This window comes from Paroedura picta, chromosome 11 (assembly GCF_049243985.1).
Source record: "Paroedura picta isolate Pp20150507F chromosome 11, Ppicta_v3.0, whole genome shotgun sequence".
Lineage (NCBI taxonomy): Eukaryota > Metazoa > Chordata > Lepidosauria > Squamata > Gekkonidae > Paroedura > Paroedura picta.
The window spans coordinates 33,299,766-33,321,439 of record NC_135379.1 but is presented as its reverse complement, the minus strand read 5'-3'; the positions used below and the strand labels follow the sequence as shown (position 1 = coordinate 33,321,439).

Below are 21,674 nucleotides of genomic sequence, written 5' to 3'. Positions count from 1 at the left end.
GCAGCCAGCTCAAGGTTGACTCAGCCTTCCATCCTTCCGAGATCGGAAAAATGAGTACCCAGCTTGCTGGGGGGTAAACAGTAATGACTGGGAAAGGCACTGGTAAACCATCCCATATTGAATCTACCATGAAAACGCTAGAGGGTGTCACCCCAAGGGTCAGACATGACCCGGTGCTTGCACAGGGGATACCTTTACCTTTTTATGATCATATATGGTCATCCCCCCATCCCCCCTCAAATGGCCAATGATGGGCCTGGAGGGTGTTGGAAGGGGAGAGACCCCAGGTGGGTGTGTGCACAGCTATGCTTCCCAACCATGTTCTACATAATTGCACCCCTTCTTGGGTTTCTCAAAGCCTGAAGCATGTTCCACAGGTTTCTCTGTAAGAAAAAGTTGGGAAAGGCTTACAGAGTTTCTGTACAATTACTTCACACATTGAATTTGTAAGTGCACACGCGATGTGCTTTCCATGTACAAATAAAATGTAAAGTGTGCATGCTACAAGTTTGTCTGCTAGCACACATATTAAACAAGTACATAGAATCAGGAAGTCAAGATTGAGTGTAGCTGCTTGTTGCATATGCACTCAGCGGTAACTTGATTTGACATGTGTGAAACAGTCCTGAAACATTCATGAAATTCTTTAGACACTTGTAAAAGTGCTATGGATTTATAAATTCTAGAACCATTCCATTCAGTAATGCAAGTAGAAGAAATGTGGTTTCTTTTTTACCACATATGCTTGGGTGTTAATCAATGAATTCTATTTTTTCCCCTAAGAATGTATTTTAAGCAAGAGTTCATCTGTGATGTGGCTACTGGTATTATAAATTTTCAAGTGTTTTATGGCTATTCTATTCCTATTTATGACAGTCAATTTTCTTGTGAATGTTATTTATACTTAGCATAGATAAGCAAGTTATTAAGATGGATGGAAATAGACTTAGCCTTGGATGAAATCCAAGGGATCACTCTTGGAAGGAAAACAGCTGCTGGCGCTGTTCCACAATCGCTTGTACAAGAGCCTGTAGAAGAATCAATAAACTGTTATGCTTGTGCAAGACACTGCGAGCTCCTGAAGAACCTCTGTTTTAGCTAAAGGACAGTGCTGGATTTCACCGACATATAAAGTAGACCTGGGTGCAGGAAACATCTTCTGCACATAGCCAGGCACCTTTGGTTCTGTTCATAGTTGTTTTTAATTGCCCTGTTTATCAGCCCAACTGTTCATCTCCCCCTTTGCTACTGGCTGGACCTTTGGGTCCCTCACTTAAGGCCTAGGTTCCTATGAAGCATTTTTGTGGGCAATACATATCAATGTTGAAGCGCATTAGTGATCTTTGCTGATTTGCCTACAAATATTCCTCAAATGAGAAGATCAGTTGTGAAGAAAAGGGCCTGAAGTTGTGGAAAGAAAGAGCGCATACACCCCACAATGATTTTGCCCGGAAAATGTCTCTGTCCTTACACTAATAATTACCAGTAAATGTATGTTTGTGGGAAAGATATGCAGTTCTAGCCTAAGTGTATGTGTGTATGTGTGTGTGGCCTGCACAGTTTGTGATCCAGCCCACTAACCACCGATGGGCTGGCATTTGGCTGGCTGCTGAGGTCTACAAAACTGAGCAAGGGACTGGGAGAAGTTTGGTAACAGCAAAGCCACCATATCTGGTTGGTAGGTTATGTTCAACTGTGGAGGGTGGTGAGGTTGCCAATTGTGTGGTCCTGCTTTAAATTCATTCATTTTTCTGTGATACTATTTCCCACTTCACTCCAGTAAAGTCAGAAAAGTAAATTTTTGTATCCCCAAAGTTAACCTTATATTTGCAGTCTTTCACTTTTCTCTCTTTCTCCCCAGCCAAAGCTTATCTTCAGGCCTAGTTCTAGGGTTAGTAGAGAGCCCAGCTGCCAACCTGCACCCATCCAACTTCTTCCCTATTATTATGTCATTTCTTCAAGTCCTGCCCTCTACATTCTGCTCTGATGCTTCCTGTTTTCCTAACTTCCAATGGACTAAGTACATAACGATGCTGCAATGACTGCTGTCAGAGAAATAGGATGCAAAGAAGAATGAGACATCAAGAGAAAGAAGCAGATAAGCCAAACAGTTGTATAGCACATATATACCCTGGCTGACTTTAAGATACCAAATGCATACAGAAACAGGTAACATACATGTAAATTCTGTTCTTATCCAGTATTCAAGCTCAGTAGTTCTAAAAATTATGACAGCAATAGAGAAATAAGAGTAAAAAAGGGAAGGGATTTGAAAGCGACATTTTTTATTGCCACATCTTTTCCAGGTTTCACAGTTATTCTCACCAGTTATTCAGAAAGAAAAAACAACTGTCTCTTCTAAACGCAGCCTTCATGGGGAAAGCATACAAAGAGATTTCTGTTTGCTGACTCAACATTTTGCCTTGTGTGTCAGCAAGATATTGAGCAAAGAATCAAAGGAGCTTCAAATTGAACCACACAGGTCTCAGGGGAATTAGTCCCAGTGTGCAGCCTCCATTCCGTCAGCAAATAACATTTCCAGAACTCAGGAGCCCCAGCACAAATATTTAAGGTTATAATCCTAAGCATACTCAGGAGTAAGTAGGGTTGCTGAGACTGCATGGACTCCAATAGACTTAGAAGGATGAAATTCTATCTAGGTCTACTACAAGAAACACAGTATGAATTACATCATAGTCATAGTTAGATTACATTGTCAGTATATAAAATGTTGACTTTACACCAGGGGTAGTCAAACTGCGGCCCTCCAGATGTCCATGGACTACAATTCCCAGGAGCCCCCTGCCAGCAAATGCTGGCAGGGGGCTCCTGGGAATTGTAGTCCATCGACATCTGGAGGGCCGCAGTTTGACTACCCCTGCTTTACACAATACAGAATCTCAGTATTAGCCTTGATTTCAACCAGAAAGGTAAGTATTGGTAATAAGAGCTTTCACACAGGTTTTTGAGCACTTTCTTCCGTCAGCCAGAATTGTCCCTAAATTTTTGCAAAATGCACCATTGGAAGGATTTGTTTTTTAAATGAATAAAGTGAGTAGTGCCGTAGGAAAAAAGAAAGAATTCTTTAAAGTCTGGTAAAATGGCAGGGCAAACGGCAGCTGGAAGTGGCTAACTTATAGGAAAGTAGCCCGAATGTGGGTGTAACTACGTTCTAGGTGGGGCCTGGAGTTCTCTGGAATCACAAGTTATCTTCAGACTATAGAAATCCATCCAGATTATTTGGTAAGGCACTTGGACATTGTTCTTCCCCAAAAGGTTTACAGCAAAGCAGATTTGGGTAAGAGTTTTCCAAGGACAAGGAAAGAATGATGAGAGCACAATGTCACATGAATGCGCTTTAAAAAAAAAAGGTGCTACAAGTCTGGATTCCAAAGCAGAGAAAAACCGTATGGAAACAGCCCTGATGGCCATGCCTCTGAAACATCATTCCTGTCTGAACTGTGTGCTATCAATTCAGAATTATTTCCATTTATGTTATTCTGCCAGGGTGTATTACCCAGTAGAGGTAATGTTTCCCTAATCACTGAATTATCTGTACACCGCCCGTGGCGCCACGGGCGCCATCTGTACACCGCCCGTGGCGCCGCGGGCGCCACGGACTAAATAAAACAGTAAGGGGTTCTGGGGCGGGATGTGTCCGGGATGAGGAAGGGTCCGGATTGGACCCTTCCTCATGACAGACAACCGGAGGGACCAAACGGCAGGCGCGAAGCGCCTGCCGATTGGTCCCTCCGATTCCCAGCCCCAGCAACTGCGAGCCGCGCTCAGCGCGGCTCGCAGTTGCTCCCGGCCTGACGCGGTGAGAGGCGCGAAGCGTCTCTCACCGCGTCAGGCCGGCCCCAAGGAAGCCCCCGCCGCAAACACAACACAAGACTCCAGCCGCCGAGAAGCTGCAGAAAAAAAAAAAACACCCCCGGAGGAGCCTTTCGCCGCTAGCGCGACGAGAGGCAGCAGAAAAAAAAAACCCTGTAGGAGCTCCAAGCCGCCGCGCCGACGAGAGGCAGCAGAAAAAAATTAACCCTGTAGGAGCCTTTCGCAGCTCCAAGCAGCAGGAAAAAAAACCCCTGTAGGAGCTCCAAGCCGGCACGCCCACGAGAGGCAGCAGAAAAAAAAAAACCCTGTAGGAGCCTTTCGCAGCTCCACGCAGCAGAAAAAAAAACCCTGTAGGAGCCTTTCGCAGATCCAAGCAGCAGAAAACAAAACCCTGAAGGAGCCTTTCCCAGCTCCAAGCAGCAGGAAAAAAAACCCCTGTAGGAGCTCCAAGCCCACGAGAGCTAGCAGAAAAAAAAAACCCTGCAGGAGCCTTTCACAGCTCCAAGCAGCAGAAAAAAAAACCCTGTAGGAGCCTTTCACAGCTCCAAGCAGCAGAAAAAAAAACCCTGTAGGAGCCTTTCGCAGATCCAAGCAGCAGAAAAAAAAACCCTGTAGGAGCCTTTCGCAGATCCAAGCAGCAGAAAACAAAACCCTGAAGGAGCCTTTCCCAGCTCCAAGCAGCAGGAAAAAAAAACCCTGTAGGAGCTCCAAGCCGGCACGCCCACGAGAGCTAGCAGGAAAAAAAAACCCTGCAGGAGCCTTTCACAGCTCCAAGCAGCAGAAAAAAAAACCCTGTAGGAGCCTTTCGCAGATCCAAGCAGCAGAAAACAAAACCCTGTAGGAGCCTTTCCCAGCTCCAAGCAGCAGAAAAAAAAAAACCCTGTAGGAGCCTTTCACAGCTCCACGCAGCAGAAAAAAAAAGCACCTCCTGGTGTCCCCTGGGTCCTAGCGCCCATTGCATTCCTGGTTGCAATGGGCTTTCTTGCTAGTACAAGCATAACACTTCCAATAATAAATCTGCCTGGGTGAGAACCCTGGTTGAAACTCACAATAAATTGTTTGCCTTGACTAAACAGAGACCAAGGCCAAAGCAGTTCTTGTCCAACACTCAAATAATGTGACACTCCACAAATATTGAAAAGGTCTACAAGCTTTAAGGCAAAGCTTGAATCTCCTGCCACTAAGGCCCCATACAACATGAACCCGCAAACCGTGTTGGCTCTCCTCCTGATGGTATTGCTCTCCCCTTCACTGACCTATACATCCCCTTTCATGGAGGTCTCTGATCCTCTGGGCCCCTATAAGTTGGAAGAGACTTGCCAGCACATTACACTCTCGCAAGACGACCTCTTTATGTGGAATATTCCACTCTTGGCTTTGAGCATTATTTCAGGGCAGTTTCCTGCTCAGTTCCTTTTACTTACAGTGCATCTAAGAATTTGATTTGGCGTTCAAAGAAACAGCGATAAAGGCAAAGATACTAAGCGGTGACACCCCTCCCCCCCTTTCTAAATCCATATAAATCAATGGGTGTAGTTGGGTGCAACCCTCCTTAGGCTTGCCCTGCTAATTTATCAAAATAAAAGCAAGGTCCTGGGGGCGCTGCTCTCTGGCTGCTGGGCTGGCGCTGGCCTCCTCAGGTTACAGCGCCAGCGGTCCCCCCTCACCCACCCCTACTCCGGGCTGCAGAATGAACAAACCCGAGTCCCCACATCCTTCAGCTGTCAGCCTGTCAAAACAAAGGCTCCGTTGCCAAGACCGGGTAAGGAAACGGAGGGGGGGGGGTAGAGAGAAGGAGAGGAGGAGCCACCGCTGCAAGTCCCCAATCCGAGCTCCTGGCTCACTTCCCCCAAGTAACCCGGCAGGCAGGGCACGGAGAGTGTCGGAAGGGCTGCCTTGCAGGAGCGGAGCCGAAGGGTTTGTGGGGAGGGGGGTGTTCTTTAAGCCCCACCCAGCAGGCGCCCCGAAGAGCGCCTTCTCCTTGCCAGCGCCACTGTTTCCACGACAAGCGGCGGCAATGCGCCGAGCCTGCCCCGTTGGGGCCGAGCCCGGCCGTGGCCGGAGACGGGCAAGCGTCGCCCTGGCGCTCTCGCGCTGCCCTGCTGCAGCCTCGCCATTGCCAAGGGGGCTCAGTCGGCGGCGGCCGCCCAAAGCGAGTCCGTTCCCCGCCGCACAAAGGAGCCCGCCGGGCGGCGCCCCGTGGCGACAAGGAGGAAGCCGGCAGAGCAGGCGGTGCGGAAGGCGCAGGCCCGCGAGAGGGCGGCGGCCTGGGAATTGGGTCACCCGGGAAGAGGGGAGGGAGACGGGGCTCCCAGGGCTAAGAACCGCCCAGGGAAGCCGTCGCTTTGGCCATGCAAAGGAGCAGGGCAACTGCGAAGGGCGGAAGTGAGCCGAGGGGCTCGCTGGGGGCGATGCGCTTCGGGCGGAGAAAGCGAGAGGAAAGGTGAAGAGTGCTCGGGGGCGAAGCGATCGCTTCATTTTGGGGAAACTCTGAAAACATGATGGATTTCATGCGCCGGTTGAGCCGCTTGGAAAACTGAGCATGTGCATTTCCCAGCCAATAAATAGTCACAGCCCTCCCACACATATGTGGGAATCGAGGATTTACAAAACAAACTCTGCACAGCCTTCTAAGACTAGGGGGTGCATCCAGCCAGCCATGGGTTACCTGGAGGAGTTCTCCACTTTCTCGTCCTCCCGCAACAGTCTACTGACGGAGTCGCACCCCAACCTTTTTTTTTTGGTCCTAGAGGTCTCGAGATCCGCAGGAGAGAAAGTAGGATCATGCATCTCCCCTCCCAACGACTTAAGTGCCGTGAAGTCTTTTGAACTGTATGAGTCGGGTCCAAAGCAGTTCAATTTCTCAGCAGATTTGATCCCTTGCGCTGTCACACATCACTTTTACCACTTGACTTAACGTCGCATCCCGTTTTTGCTAACATAAATCAGGTCCTAACGTAACAGTAACAACGGATTTCCAAGTTTAAATCAGAGTCCAGTAGCACCTTTAAGGTGCCAACAGAGATTTATTCAAGGCGTGAGCTTTCGAGTGCAGGAAGAGTGCTGGACTCTGATTTTATTGTGCCACTTCAGACCAACACGGCTGCTCATTTGGATTTCCAAGGGTATAACTCAGTGCTATTAGATCGCAGGGCTTGCAACGGCGGGCGGTGTGAAGAAATTCACTTCGCATCCGCCCTGCGAGGTTAAAAGGCGCCCAGAGATAATGAGCCCCCGTGAAGTGTTCTCGAAGGGAGGGGGCCAAGAATAAAGCAAAATAATCCTCGTAAAGGAGGCGGCAGGCAGCGCTGTGTTTCGCGCATGGGGAAACCTGCTGCTAAGTTAACAAAGCGCGAAAGCAGGCAGAGGGGGAAAGGCAGGTCGCGCACACCCAGCAGAGCCCCCGGCAAAAGCGTCCCATTTGCCCCGCTTTCGCGCCGCGTCGGGCGCAGCCTCCGCTCCGACTGCAACGGCCAAAAGGCTCGAGCGGAGCGTTAGGGCGCCCCTATCGGTCGCAACGAAGGAGGGCGGTCGCTGCTGCTGCTGCGTCTGAGGCGGCGGCGGCGGCTCCGTCCTCCTTCTCCCCCACCCCCCGGGCCGGGCGGGTACCTTGCAGGCGGAGTAGACGCCCAGCTTCTCGAGCTTCTTGGCGCGGGGCGCGGAGCGCAGCTGCGCCTTCTTGCCCGCGATGCGAGCCGACCCGGGGCCTCCTCCGCTGCCGGCCGCGACGGCCGCAGAGCTCTCGGCAGTGGCGGCGGCCGCTGCCGCGATCACAGCGCGGGCGGGTCCGCAAGCGGCCAGCCCTCCGGCGGCCGGAGAGCCCTGCTGCACCGCTCCAGCGCCGCCGCTGCTGCTTCCTCCCCCTCCTCCTCCTCCTCCGGCGGCGGCGGTGGCGGCAGCGGCCGCTGCGGTGGCCCCCGCCCCGGCCGCGCCAGCCTCAGACATGCCGCAGCCCGGGCGGCGGGGGGCTCGGCTGGGGTGCCGTCGTCGCCACCGCCGCCAGGTTCGCTCGGTGGCCCGGCTCCGTGCGCCCGTCGAGCGCTCTAGACCCTCCCCTTTCCCCGCTCGGCTGCCGCCGGCTGCTCCCTCAGGAGGGAGGGGACAGGCCGCACCGCGGGCGGGTCCTGCCGGGGAGAGGAGGCGGAGGCGCCTGCGAAGAAGCCAACGGGGAGGGAAAGACGGACATGTTGCTGGCCGCGGCCTGGCGCGGTGGAGGGGGGGGGGGGTGTCGTCGCCTGCCGCGGCCTGCTCTGCATTCGCTGCCTACGAGGCAAAGAGGCAGCGCGGTGGCGTCGCCGCCGCCAGCCCGAGCCGAGCCGCACAAGCGCCGTGAAGCGCCTCAAATTGCCTCTCCTGTCACCCCACGCGCCCGTGCTCGCACCCGCTTTTATGTGGCATTACGCCGGGAAAGGTGGTGGCGCCAACAGCTCTGGAGTGCGCCTTTGCCACCGTTCCTGAAGGCAGCGACATCCCTTTTCTCCTCCCTAGAACCTTGGGAAGGTCAAGCTGAGAGAGAATAAAGGCCCAAGGTCGTTATGCCATCACCTGGCATGCATCCAGTGCATAGTTATCCTACACCATATCTGTTTCTCCCCATTTTATGATACTCAGAGAGATAGAAGGAAAGAGAACGGTTAGCCCAGGGTGGCTCAGTGAGCTTCACAGCACAGCAGGGAGTTGGATGCCTCTCATATTTTAGTCCATTTTCACCACTTCTCCACATTGGTCACATTTTAAGAACATGGGAAGTACTGCAGGGGAGAATTTACAGTTGTGCGTGATATAATCATTGACAGGAACAAATTTATTTAGCCAGCGCCCTCTTCGGTGTGCCTCACTGGGTAGATAAGATCTCCAAAGTGAGCTCAAAGCCTTCCCATTTGAGCCTACAGAACAAGCACAATCTGACAGGCTGCAGGCAAGCAGAAGGTGGGTAACTGTATTTTCTGTGCAAAGTTCTGTGCAGCAGATAATCCAGATTGGTTTTGGAATATGAAGATGCCTATGCAGTCACAATCTGCATGCTGGCACACAAGTTTCTTTCTCATTTACATTGATACCCGTTTTCTTCTAGAACGTGTTGATTGCATTGCATAGGGTGGGGAAGACAGGAGTATCTTTGGGGGAGTGTTTGGTGCTTTATTTATTCTTCAGCTGAATCACATTGTTATTATACAGGATAGCAAAACGTTGCAGTGACGTTATAATCAAAGTGTATTCTCATACAATAGTCGCTGTTTTTAGGGAAGTAATTAATGGTAAAGGGAGGGGATGAGCAGGTCCCATCATGGTTATGTCCTCCAGTGACTGTTGAGATAAACTCAAATGCCACTCAGATGGGATAAAACCACCCCCTAACTATAGGTAGCATCCTGCGTCCAACAAGCCCACCCCCATCTAAAGTGACATCAGGACCAAGTTACAGGAAGTGGAGAACCAGTGCTATGAGTTTGATGCTGTCCAAGGCAGGACCTTGAGCAGGAAATACCAGCCAAACACCAGATATATCGTATGGCACATGTGTAATACAGCCAGCAGGTCCTAAGATTGTCAGGCTGCTGGGCAAAAGACATTCGGAGGTGGTTTGTCATTGCCTGCCCCCGTGTCATGACCTTGATATTCTTTGGAATTTGCCCTTCTAGGTGCTACCCTGCTTACCTGCTGTGATCTGACAAGATCGAGCTTACCTGAGCTAACCAGGTACAGGACATGCTTAAGTACATTTATATCCTGTGCTTTCTCCAAGGAGCTCAGAGGAGCATATATAATTCTCTCCCCACTTCCATTTTATTCTCACAACAGTCGTTTCAAGTGGACTAGGCTGAGAGAAAACAACTGGCCCCAGGTCATCTAGCGAGTTTTATGGCAAGTGGGATTTGAATCTGGATTTCCCAGGTCCCACACTTAAGGTAATAAGATATGGTAAAAGGTTTGTGACTGAACCTGAGTTATATCTATGACAAATTAACCCCCACGAGCTGGTTTGATTGGCAAGAAACAAAAGGAAGAACCGAAAGAATAATTCCGATTGTGTAGCTCAATAAGAGGAAGTGTGGGTTCTGTGAAAAACCACATGACATAAGCTACACTGTGGATCCTGGACTGACATAGCTGATTTATCATGAGTTGATCGTTGCAGTTGCCTGATGTTGAAAAGTGTGTTCACCACCCCTTGCAAATTGTTTTTTAATGTATTATGCTTTTCATCATTATTTGCTCAGCAGGTGTTGGGATCAGTTCACAAGGCAAAAAAAAAAAAAACCCTACACATTACGTGTTACACCCCTAGAAATACGGGCCTTGTGCCGTGTCATTCAGCATCAGAACAGTAACTTGGTGGCTAAGGATACGGTTACTATAGTAATAACTAAACATTGGAGTTGCAGTACCGATGCCTAGCTAGTATGTTAATAGCAACAGGGAAAAAATGACACCTAAAGGACACAGCTTTCTAAAAGCCAAAGGTATGTTTTATTAAATTTCATTGGAGTTTATACATGGAATTGCACATCATAGCAAGTAAAACTACCAAATATGCTTCAGCACCTCCAAAGGCCAAAGAGGATGCACAGGTTTATGATTGTTTTGAGACATGCAAAGGAATTTCACAGATGACTTGTTGACACATCTATGTAAGCCAGGAGGAAGTGGGCTACCACAATAAACAGCAGTTTTGTTTAGGTTTTTTAGATAATAACTCAAACAAGGGAAGAGTATTAACCTCACAGGCTTCAGATTTTTTTAAACATGGACCTATAGAGCTAACGTTTATTTAAATCACACTAAAGGACCGACTGGTATTGCGTGTTGAAATATCAAATGCTATCATTACTTGTCATAGTAATGTCCTCTTTTTGGGCTTATCTGGCTTTTAGGTGTCAGGCCTAACCATTTTTTACCCAGGTTTTTAATGGAAGAGTTCTGTATTTTAGTCTGCTGACTGTTAGGAAGATCAGTTTCAGCTGTTGAAGGGTCTTATGCTTCCATTTCTCCTTTGTAGTGGCTTGTATTACCATTGTTAATTTGTACTGGGTTATTATAGTAGTAGTGGTGTGTTTTTCCTTTGTGACTTGCCTGAAGAGAGGCAGCTTATACATTTTCCTAATTAAACAAATAATCCTCTAAATGTGTGTTGCCTTTTGGATTTGTATTGGCCATTTCTTGTAACTGCAGACCTTGATGTGGAGTGGAAGGTCTCACCATATCACACCATAAGCATTTGAAATGTATTTAATACATGATATCATGTAAAAGGTTAAGCTTTTATGTATTTTATATCATTGCCAATAACAAATTTTTGAACTGCCTGTTGACAATACTAAATCATATGATGCTGCAAGACTTAGATAACATTTGAAAATAAGGAACCAAATAATCCTATTCCTCCATTCTTGGATATGAACTATCCATTCATCTATCCACTAGTGTTGAAATGGTTATCTTTAAGTTAATGTTTAATGTAAGTGTTTATGTTTTGTAAAATATCACTGAACTTAAAGCACACTGAAGAATTCCTCACTAACTAAAGTTCATGATGAATTTGGGCAGTTTTGTGGTTGCAATGAAGTCTGTGGCAGGTAAAGTGGCACAAACTGTCAAGTGGTTCATGGTGGTCCATGAATACTCCCAGATAGATTGTCTTTGCTTAACCAAAATGTTTGCCAAACTTCAAAGCAATGAAATTTAGCCATTTAATGTAGGAGTGGTCAGGGACCAGAGGATCTGTTCTGTGTGATTGGGCCTGGGAGCTTGCCAGGGGTCTGCCAAGCTGTTGTGGGGTTGCTTTTGGGAGGCCTTGTCAAAACTCTGGGGATGCCTGCCTTTTTGCCCTTCAGAATCTTCCTTTGGGGACTGGGGATGGCCCTGCCAGTTAAACATGCGTTTCTGTCCTTTTGCTGTGTAGAAGACTATGCCCTAATGGACTGGTGTGTTCTGGACCTCTGTTTCAGCTGGGGGGGCTGTGAGAGTTGTGGGTATACTCCCCTTATTTGTGTTGTGTAGCTAAGTTGCTAAAGTGCCTGCCAAGCTGCTATGGGGTTACTTTGGGGAGTCTGCTATTCTGTTCTTCAGAACTTGCCTTTGGAAACTTGTGAGAGGACTGTGAATGTAGAAGGGATGTCTTTTTCCAGGGTCTGGGTGCGTGGGGAGCTGCCCAGTTGAAATTTGCCTGTGAGTTTGGTGTCACTGCCTTGTTCCTGAGTTATAGCCTAGAATATTGTAATTGCAGTTGTCTTCTTACAAAGACCTTTGGGAAGGGATCTGTAACTGGGACTCTAGAAATGTAATCACCTCCCAATTTGGAGAGATACAGGAACAGGCAGCAGGGTGAGGTTCCCTCTGCTTTGGTGTTGTAGCTTGCACTTCTGAACCTGTCTGACATTTTCCTGAAAAGCACTTTCCAGGAGGCATTATCTTTGATGGTCCATAGCCTGAACCTCCTAAATTCAATCTGCACATAACCTGGATAATTTGTAGAGGAGCATCAGGGGGAGGTATCTTGTGAGTCTGATGTCTCTAAGCTTGTATAAGGACCATTCTATACAATCTTGAGCCTGCGCCTGTCATTTTCCTAGAAAGCAGTTTACTGGGGGCACCTTTGGAAGGAGTGTAACCAGGCCCGGTTTAAGGATTTGTGGGGCCCGTACCACCAGAGCGGGGCCCTTGTTTGTTGTTGTTGTGAGGTTCTGTGACAGTATGGGCCACCTGCTCAACTGATGCCAAACCTGTGGGCCCTGCTCTTTATCTCTCCTTCTGCATCGCTGCCACCACTCACTGACTTGAATCATCCTTTCTGATGGACAGTAAGACCCCCCGGCTAGGTTCCTAGTGTTTTGGGGTTAAAAGACTGACTCTTCAGGTCCCGTCTGGAGAGTTGGCAACCATTCAGTTTTGCCTTGATTTCTTCCCCTGGGTCCTCCCAACATGCCAGCACTACCTGAAATGGGGAGACTAAGTGGTCCAGAGCACCAGTCACTTTTTTATACCAAAAACTCAGTTTTATTGAACTATTTACACTTTAACATTCGTAAATCAACAATCCCACCAATGCACCACATGAAATAAAACAACAACACTTTTAAACACACAGGGCATAAAAAAGGTGAAAAATGCATTCCTCTTTCCCTAAACTCCCTTACTGAAGAGGGGGAGAGGAAAGCCGTCAACACAAACAGTGATCCTGTATACAGATCTAGCTCCACCCAGCACTTGAGCATAGTACTTGCAATGTAGCCATTACTTCCTGCTGGAACAGAGAGTAGAGCAAGGAATGATAGGGAGACAGCAGCACCTGAAGGAAGAAACTTACTCATGAGGACACTCCCAGGACCGCTGAAAGCACAAGGCCTGTAGCACATGCTACATGTGCTACATTGTTAAACCGGTACCGGGCATAACTCAGACCTTGTATATCCAACCATCACCAAGTTTGGAGGGCAATTAGAGGAGAGTCAGTTGGAGATCCCCTGTGAGTAACATACAGGGTGGGGGGGGATTCTACTGTGTCATGAGTGTCATGAATCAAACAAGGTTGTGGCTCACAAACCAGGCATGCCAGGAACCAAACCACATTTGCCCAGTTCATGCCCATCCTGACTAAAGATTGTACAGAGAGGGTGAGAATGGTTCAGCATAATTATTGTTTTATGCCAACTTCACATCTGTCAAGTATCTTCAGCGCTGCTGTTTCTCTCTCCTGTTTTAAACCTGCTCATTTCCTACTTCTTTTATGTTTGTTGCTCATTCTGTTATCTGCTCATGGTTTCCTCCTGTTCTACTATCTGGTCTACCAAATGTTCCTCTCAAGGACCATCAGGCTGCTCCTGCTGTCAAAGCCAATTAGTCACACTAGGCTCTATTTGTAGACAAACAAAGCAGCTAGGCATGTTGGGCCATAGCAAAATCCAAAACAAACCCAAAAGCCATTTGATGAGCAAAAAAAGATATTTGGGGCCATAATGCTGCTTTGTCAGCATTTTCTCTGGAATGCCTTGCTGGCTTCTACAGGCACAGGCTTTTAAAATTCTCCTTTTGGTATCAGCAAACCCCTTCCTCACTGAAGCCAGCAAGGCATTATACACACACAGGATACTTGTAAAGAGACTTCAAAGGTTTTTTCCCCTCACCCCGCCCCTTTAAAAAATCTAGGCTGACCACTGACCAAGATATCAATTCATAATGAAAGTAAAACCAAGTTAAATATTCTGGTACTGGGAATGACCAAACTCTCCCATTCCTAGGGAATGGCCCCAAATAAAATTAGTCACTCCATATGGCCTGTGTTTAGTTACCATAGAATGAATTCTTTGCAAAACTTCTGTTGCTTTTATTTATATTTTATTTCTAGTTTGATTTAGGCAGAATGTCTCAGGACAACAAAATACATAACATTTGAACAATAAAATACATAAATCAGAAAAACAATTTAGGGTTAATTTTAAACTCCAGGTAGAGAAAAGCGGCATATAAGAACCGACTCTTCTTCAAAAGTTAATTTCTTATTTGCCTGCAGCCAGCCTATTTGGTGAATAACTGACTTAATCACAGGGAACCTGCTGGAGGAGTTGGGGAGGGGGGAGAAGAGAGGAGGAAGGCCTGGTAAATAAAGTGCTAATTCTACCTGGCCTCCACCAGAAGAGCTCCATCTTACAGGCCCTGCAGAACCTGGGAAGTTCTGTCAGGGCCTTGATGTTCTCAGGGAGCTCATTCTGCCAGGCAGGAGCCAGGGCAAAAATGTCCCTGGCTCTGGTCTAGACCAAATGTTTTTCTTTGGAGCCAGGGATCAATTGGTATTACTTGACCACAATGTTCTCTGAGAAATGTATTCAGAAAGGCTGACCCTCAGGGCCTGTAAAACGGAGCTCTTCCGCCAGGTCTGTGGCTGAGGCTGGGGTCTGCAAGGTAGAACATTCCGCCCCCCCCCCCCCGGAGTTTTAAGTATACATCGCTGCTCTCCATTCTCCATCGCCTTGGTTGGTAGGGGGTGGAGTGGTATTTTTTCCTACCATGTTGGGAATTTTTAAAGTCTTAATGGGAGGTTTAGTGTGGGGTTTTAAGACTATTGTTACCCGCCACAAGCCTATTTAGGGAGTGGCTGGAAATAATAATAATAATAATAATAATAATAATAATAATAATAATAATAATAATAATAATAATATGCAGGGCCCAGATCACGTAATAACCATAAACCCCATAAACCAGACTTTAATACCCTTGTAAGGAACTCTACTTTGATCTAGATTTGCAAAGCAAATGAGTCCTGCTGTATCATAAACACTGTGGAGAGCTCACAAGCATGCAGGGCCTTGACCTATCCTAATGAAAACTGCATTGGGAGGTTTTTTAAAACCATTTATTTGGAGGTAAATCAGCTGAATTTTAGTTGAATACGCCTGAGACCTTTAAGGTTACACTGTGACATGTTTTTTAAAAGTTCAATTTTTATTTATTTACAATTTTGTACAAAGGAGCTGATCCTTAGGTAAGTGTGCAGAGGATTGCTACTTCAGATGCACATTCTTTCTTTTGTATTTTCCTATTATCTCATATAGTGAAGTCCCAGTGTGCGTTTTTAAATAATAACAAGAACTCTTAATATTGCACAATTAAAAGTCAATCAGGACTGAGTCTTAAACCTTTGAGTCCATAGAGAGGATGGAAAACAAATCCAAATATAAATAAAATGAATAAAATAAATGTTACAAGATCAAATTAGGTAATACCACTGCAACATAGAAACAGCTTTCAGACGTGTCTACATAATTTCCCTGTTGGCAATTGGGGGTTGCATAGACAAAATCTGCAACATGTACTGGTGTATGTGGTGAAATGGAATCTTTCCATTTGCTCTCCGCAACCCAATCATAATAGTTACCTTTACAGCGTGACTTCCATGGCTAGAAAAAATTAGCTATGCAGACAAAAGGCGTCCTGAACCAGAAAAATAGGGTGCTTGTAATTCCAGTGTCAGCAAAGTGGGGGAGAAAGAAACTTGCAATGTATGTCAAATTATATGAATGTCAACAATTATCGTTAGGTCCCTGTTTAGGCATAGATAATGGCATGACCTTGAGAGAACTAGCTACTTTGGGTGTGGTCAGAGATCAAAGCATCCTGCCTTACGGAACTTAAGGTTCCGTTACACTAATGCAAGCTTTTTGAGTTCTCCAGGATTCCTCATTTGTCTGGATATTCAGTACAACACACTAAAGCAGGGGCAGATATTTAGGTTTTTCAGAGTATGGTGAAAAGGCTACTGCTTGTAGTTTTAAATCATCATCATGATCTACTGATGCAAATTAAACCTTCATTTTGTTATTATGCATGATACTCTATAAGAAGGACAATCAACATTGGCTTGTTGAAGTAGCTGGTAATCAGCCCTCTATTTGTGTGAACAAACAGGTCACATCTAAAATTTCATCAGCAGATTAAAGTCCCAAGCCTCTGTATGCAAGCATTTGTAATTGTCCAAGTTCAAAGGTGACAGTTGTGCAGTCATTTCAATTCCCAATGGGGACAAGTCATGTGGTCGTAAGATGAAATAGTCGAGTTAAACATTTACAGAAGCAACATGGATTCTAAAGCCCTCAGACAATGGTTCCCGGCTTATGTACACAGGTGCCTAGAATATTTACCAAATAAAATGGGGTTGTTTGGTTTTACTCCGTTCCAGGCAATATAAGCAGTTCCTGGAAGTCTTTGGTGAACGGTCATGTCTTAAAATGAGAGTTAGCAACACCAAGGCCCTTCTTTAACCCACTGGACAGCTGTTGCTTCTGTATTCAAAGATGTTTACCATTTTATGAACAGAACCAAAACACAGACTTGTTGGCACCGTTTCCCCCCTTTATCTATTCTAATACGTAGTATAACATAAAATTGTTATGCATTGTAGTTTTCTGCCCTCAACTCACATATTTTTCATGCTTCTTCAATGTACGTCCTTGCTGGTACATTACTGATAATTCTCCAACGGAGGAAAGAAATCAGTAGGAGTCACCCAGTGATCTCTATTAGATGCTGTTTCCAGTTAATAAACACACAGGAGTCAGGACAAGATAGTCAAGCTTGCCAATCACCCCGGATTATTCAAGATGAAGAACCGCAGAGAGACATGTACTTCAATAGAATCTCTTCATCCAACTGGACAAATGATAAGATGGTAACTGAAATTCAATTGAATCAAATAATGACATTGAAGTAAAATCCTTATTTCACACTGTTATGGGATTGCAAATGGCAATGGATAAAGAAATAAGTTTTAGAACATGATGGAAAATTAAATGAAAATATGTCAGGGAATGAAACACGGGAGTGTTATTTCTATGACAACCTATGGTGTGTGTGTGTGCCCCCCCTCTGTACCACTGTGTACTGTTCTAGTGCCCCAACTCAAGAACATAACTACAAAATAGGAAAGGCATGAAAAATACAACAAAACAATCAAGGAACTGAAAAGCTAAAGTCTTTGCAGACTAATTTGGGGGGAAAAACATAAGGGAGGGATATTACGGTTTATAAGGTTGTCAATATGGAGAAAATACCTCCTAATGCAAATGGGTTAAACAAAAAAAGTTACTAGAAGTAAATTCAGGATAGACATCAAGTTTAATATAGCTTATGGTATTCACTGCCAAAAGATGTGAAAGCCTACTGGCTTATATACCTTTAGATAGGACAAGCAGGGAACCTACATGAACATGCAGGGGCACTTCATTTCCCCTTATCCACTATACCATCTCCTTCCCTTTTCTGAAAGCCTTCATAGCTTCTTCTTTTTCCTGTTCTTTCTCTCCTTCCCACATACTAATCAACCTACCCTTATCTGCTTTCCTTTCCTTTCCTTCCCCTGGCAGCCTTTCCCTAGAAGAAGTCTGGCCAAGTTGTACAGTGCTGGCCACTGTGTTAGATCAAGTTGTGTAGCTGACCTGACTGGGCCCAGTTGCAGCAGGGAGCCTGCAATGACTTGCAAGAGATGATCAGTTTTCCATACCCCCCCCCCATTTCCTCTCTCCTGTCAGCCCCCATGAACTCAAATTTCCCTGCATCCTTCCCTGTCCCAACACCAACCAACCTATTTTTCTGCCCCATTTTCAGAGCTTTCACAGCAGTGCAGCGATTTAAGACTTGGTCTCCCATATCCTAGTCCGAAGTCCTACACCACCACACTGGCTTTTGTGGGTAGCTGCTCTTCAACAGCAGCAAGCAGCCAAGCTTGGTTGAGTCACCCAAGTCATATAGTAGCAAGTCACCCATGGTTGCTTTCAGCCCTGGCCCAAATGACTTTTCCTTGAAAAAAATACTCCTGGAGAGGGCCTTGCCACACCCCCTGCCTTTTACTGACAGAAATCAAGGTTAGAATCCTTGCAATACTGTTGTGGTTGCCTGGCAACAGTCTCTGAGTGCATTTCTCCCCCACCCCAAGCTACAGGTGCTGCTTCTATCATTTGCAAGGATTAATAAGATTTCAGGTTTTTCTATAAACCTGTCTCAGGTTTCCATGAAGGTATGTCTTGCCAGTCCATGGTCCCAAACTCTAGATACAAGTCCTCAGTTTCATAAGAAAGTCTGAGGCTAAATGGTTAGTAGCTTGTCTAAGACCAGCCAGAAGGCTTTTGCTTGAAAATTAGATGCCAATTTCTAACAAACATGGTTTCAACATATTCTAAATCTCTCATGATGCTCCATAAGGTTTCCATGCTCTTAAGCAAAACAGCCTCCCCTGTGCTTCAGAACAGCACTGAAGATACCCTGAGCCCATTTACTCTCACACCGTAACACAGCACTGTTTTTAAAACGCCCGTTGCAAAAGCGTTTTGCTATCTGGTGCTACGGCTATCTGAAAAACACAAGCCTTGGAATTCCAGAGTCCTCCAAAATGCTCCATTTAATAAGGCTAACTGAAGCCCATTTGATTTTATTTTTGCAGAATGACATGGGAAACAAGATCAGAAAGGACTGACCCTGAACTTCAGAAAGGTGAGGAAGATTCCACCAAGCCAGTTAGCACTGATTTCAAGAAAGTCGGCCATCTCGACATTACAGTTCTTTGCTCTATATGCCGTGAGAAAGTCCACATTAAGCAACTTTTTCATCATAAACGAGCACATCGGGCACAAATTGCACTAGGTTATCAACGACCATGGATTGAGGCACTCGATATAAACAAGTTAGCCCTTCGGCAAAAAGAACAAATTTTAAAAATAATACATTCTCCTAAATACATTGAACAAGATGCACACAAGATCATCTTTTCATTCAACTTCCTAAAGGAGAGCCTAAAAATTGCACCATATTTTTCCATCAACAGTGTTGAACGAAGTTCTGTACATACTGAAGAAGCAAGCAGCCCAGTTATTAAAGCCATAGCAATTTGTCAAGATAGAAATGCTCTATGGCGCTCAAACTTGGAAGATGTGTTTGTTGTACTAGACAATTATGGAAACAGGCCTGGAACATCCTTTCTTGGACTCTTTGATGGAAGCTATGGTATTTCTGCTGCAAAAACCACTTCAGCTGAGCTTCCCCTTTTATTGCTTGATCAGCTTTCTTGCATAGATTCCTCCTACCAAGTGAGTAAAGCTGAACAAGAAGTACTAGATTCATTTCGCACTGTCTTTAGGGCAGATTATAGTATAAGAGAAAAAATTTTCACCTCTAGGGCAAGCCAAACCAAGAAACTTCTGACAAGCGATTATAAATGGATTCACAAAGCATATGCCAAGTCCTTTTGGCGAATGGACAGGCTTTTGCGACTTGGAAGAAATGAAAATTCCCGGATTCGATGGAGTGGCTGCTCAGCTGCTACCTGTTTAGTGGAAAAGTTAATTAGTGAAAAGCAAGACAAACAAACCCAAGAAGGGGAAGAAACCCTTCAAAAGATAAGTGGAGAAAGTGCAAGAAACATCATGAAACAGGAGAAGCTGTCTGAAGATACAAGCATTGTAGAGGAAAAAACCATCATAGCACAACAGGGGGCTCCATGTGTCAGTAATAAAAGGACCAGCAACAATGACCACCAAGAGGAGGAGCCTCTTGAAAAAATAAATGAAGAGGAAGAAACTACCATAGAGGATAGTGAACATTTTAACATTAATGAAGACAGGCTCCAGGAACATCAGCTGTCCAACAGTAATAATTCTACAGAGTCCGAAGACAGGCTCCAGGAACATCAGCTGTCCAACAGTAATAATTCTACAGAGTCCGAAGAAAATAGTGCTGGAATAATGCATATTGCGAATGTCGGTATGTACATAATTCCTGTACCGCCTCATTCCTTACCCCCAGCCTTACAGTGTATCCAGTTGAATGGCATACTAACAGTCAGATATTTCACATTTTAAACTTGCAAGATAAAATATAGTTCACTCTATTTAACTGGCAGGAAACAAGAGTCAGGAAATTCAATATCAAAAGATAGTTTGGACAAGATTGATATCAAATGGCCAATATAATAATTTTTGTACCATAACACTGACTTAACTTGTGGAACAAACATAAAAATGGAAGTGTATCACACACATATAACACAATTGATGATTAGTGGGGTGGAGCAGAACTGGAGACCCTTTCATGAAAATAATATATCTTTTAATTGTTTCAGGCAATGTTCATGTAGTTTTATGCAAAAATGGAGAAAGCTATTGGCTTTCTAAAGAACATACCACTTACTCTTCAAAAGAAAGGAAACGCGTTCTTCATAGTGGAGGGTACATCAGCTCTAATGAACCCAAAGGAATGATAGAAGGAATTATTAGAACTACTCGTGGACTTGGCTATCATGGAAACCCACAGTTAAAAAAAACTGTAATTCCTGTACCTCATACAATTTCCATTCCAGTAGATGATTCATGTCAATTTCTTATTTTAGCTTCTAATGGACTTTGGGAAGTTCTAGATAAGAATGAAGTCGTGACATTAGCTCTAGTTATGTACTCTGCTTTTTTAGAACAATATCAACATGCTCAGCAACGAAAGAGCAGCGTGGCTAAAACGTCAATACCTGAAGACTTTTTTTTTTCATGGTATTTGAAGCCAGATTTTCTTTTGTCAGAGGAAGATTTGGAAGAAGGCAGTATGGAAGAGAACAACACAGGGATAACGTCACCAAGATGCAGCGGCTCAGTGGAAGAAGGGAGAATTCCATCAGGTTCCTTAGTAGGAAGCTCAAGAGAGCAAAAATTAGAGAGCCCTCCAGAAGAAACAATCAATCAATTGAACCTTGAAGAAGCAACTGTTGAATCCTGGACATTTAATGAGGTTACACCATCATTAGAAGAGAACAACACAGAGATAACGTCACCAAGATGCACTGGCTCAGTGGAGGAAGGGAGAATTCCATCAGGTTCCTTAGAAGGAAGCTCAAGAGAGCAAAAATTAGAGAGCCCTCCAGAGGAAACAAACGATCAATCGAACCTTGAAGAAGCAGCTGCTGATTCCTGGACATTTAATGAGGATGCACCATCTTCAGAAGACACAGAAACGACCTCATCAAGTTCTAGTAGCCAAACCAGTACTGAGGAATCCCAAGTGCTTGATGAACAGCATATATCTGGTGTTTTTGAACCACCTGACAAACAAGAATCATCTTCACAAACAGAAGATCAAGAAACAGATGCTACAACATTTTACGCCCATGCAGCAAAGTATATGAGTAAGCATCTTGTAAAAGCTGCACTTCGAGCAGGTTCCCGAGATAATATTACTGTTTTGATAATACTCTTAAATGGATGTGATAAGATACCCACTTATGTTGAGCATGCTTGTGAAGGTAGTCAGTGAGAAATATGGAATACAACTGTAGCTCTAGTCTTATGAATGAAGAAATGAATACATAA

The 21,674-nt window shown here is 45.3% G+C and overlaps 2 protein-coding genes across 10 annotated transcripts in view; one reads left to right on the top strand and one right to left on the bottom strand.

The window, feature by feature from the left end:
- The window catches only part of KAT2B (lysine acetyltransferase 2B), a 52,558-nt gene extending 44,620 nt beyond the window's left edge, over positions 1–7,938 (bottom strand). For 2 of the 4 annotated variants that reach the window (XR_013225263.1, XM_077302610.1), the window contains exon 1: positions 7,444–7,930. Coding sequence is in view for 3 of the 4 variants with exons in the window: in XM_077302610.1 (XP_077158725.1) it covers positions 7,444–7,779 (336 nt within the window). In the remaining variant the exon portion in view is untranslated. Of the gene's footprint in view, positions 1–7,443 lie in introns of all 4 variants that reach the window. The other 2 variants (XM_077302612.1, XM_077302613.1) reach the window with 2 other exon arrangements.
- PP2D1 (protein phosphatase 2C like domain containing 1) lies at positions 5,476–21,636 on the top strand. 6 transcript variants are annotated; one of them, XM_077302617.1, is made up of 4 exons: positions 8,771–9,534; positions 9,637–9,743; positions 18,767–20,082; positions 20,441–21,636. In XM_077302617.1, exons 3-4 carry the CDS (start codon positions 18,768–18,770, stop codon positions 21,616–21,618), a joined length of 2,493 nt encoding a protein of 830 aa, XP_077158732.1. In that variant the 5' UTR covers positions 8,771–9,534; positions 9,637–9,743; position 18,767; the 3' UTR covers positions 21,619–21,636. The 6 variants fall into 6 exon arrangements, with proteins under 6 accessions (XP_077158731.1, XP_077158733.1, XP_077158732.1 ...); XM_077302616.1 differs by lacking the exons at positions 8,771–9,534; positions 9,637–9,743 and adding an exon at positions 5,476–5,596; XM_077302618.1 differs by lacking the exons at positions 8,771–9,534; positions 9,637–9,743 and adding an exon at positions 8,057–8,763.
- Positions 21,637–21,674: the final 38 nt, after the last annotated feature.

What these genes read in the sequence shown, in the direction of transcription:
- PP2D1 (XM_077302616.1), top strand. Translation starts at nt 18,768, where the DNA reads ATGACATGGGAAACAAGATCAGAAAGGACTGACCCTGAACTTCAGAAA. An exon ending in AATGCATATTGCGAATGTCG is followed by an intron (nt 20,083 to 20,440) that starts GTATGTACATAA and finishes TAATTGTTTCAG; the next exon opens with GCAATGTTCATGTAGTTTTA.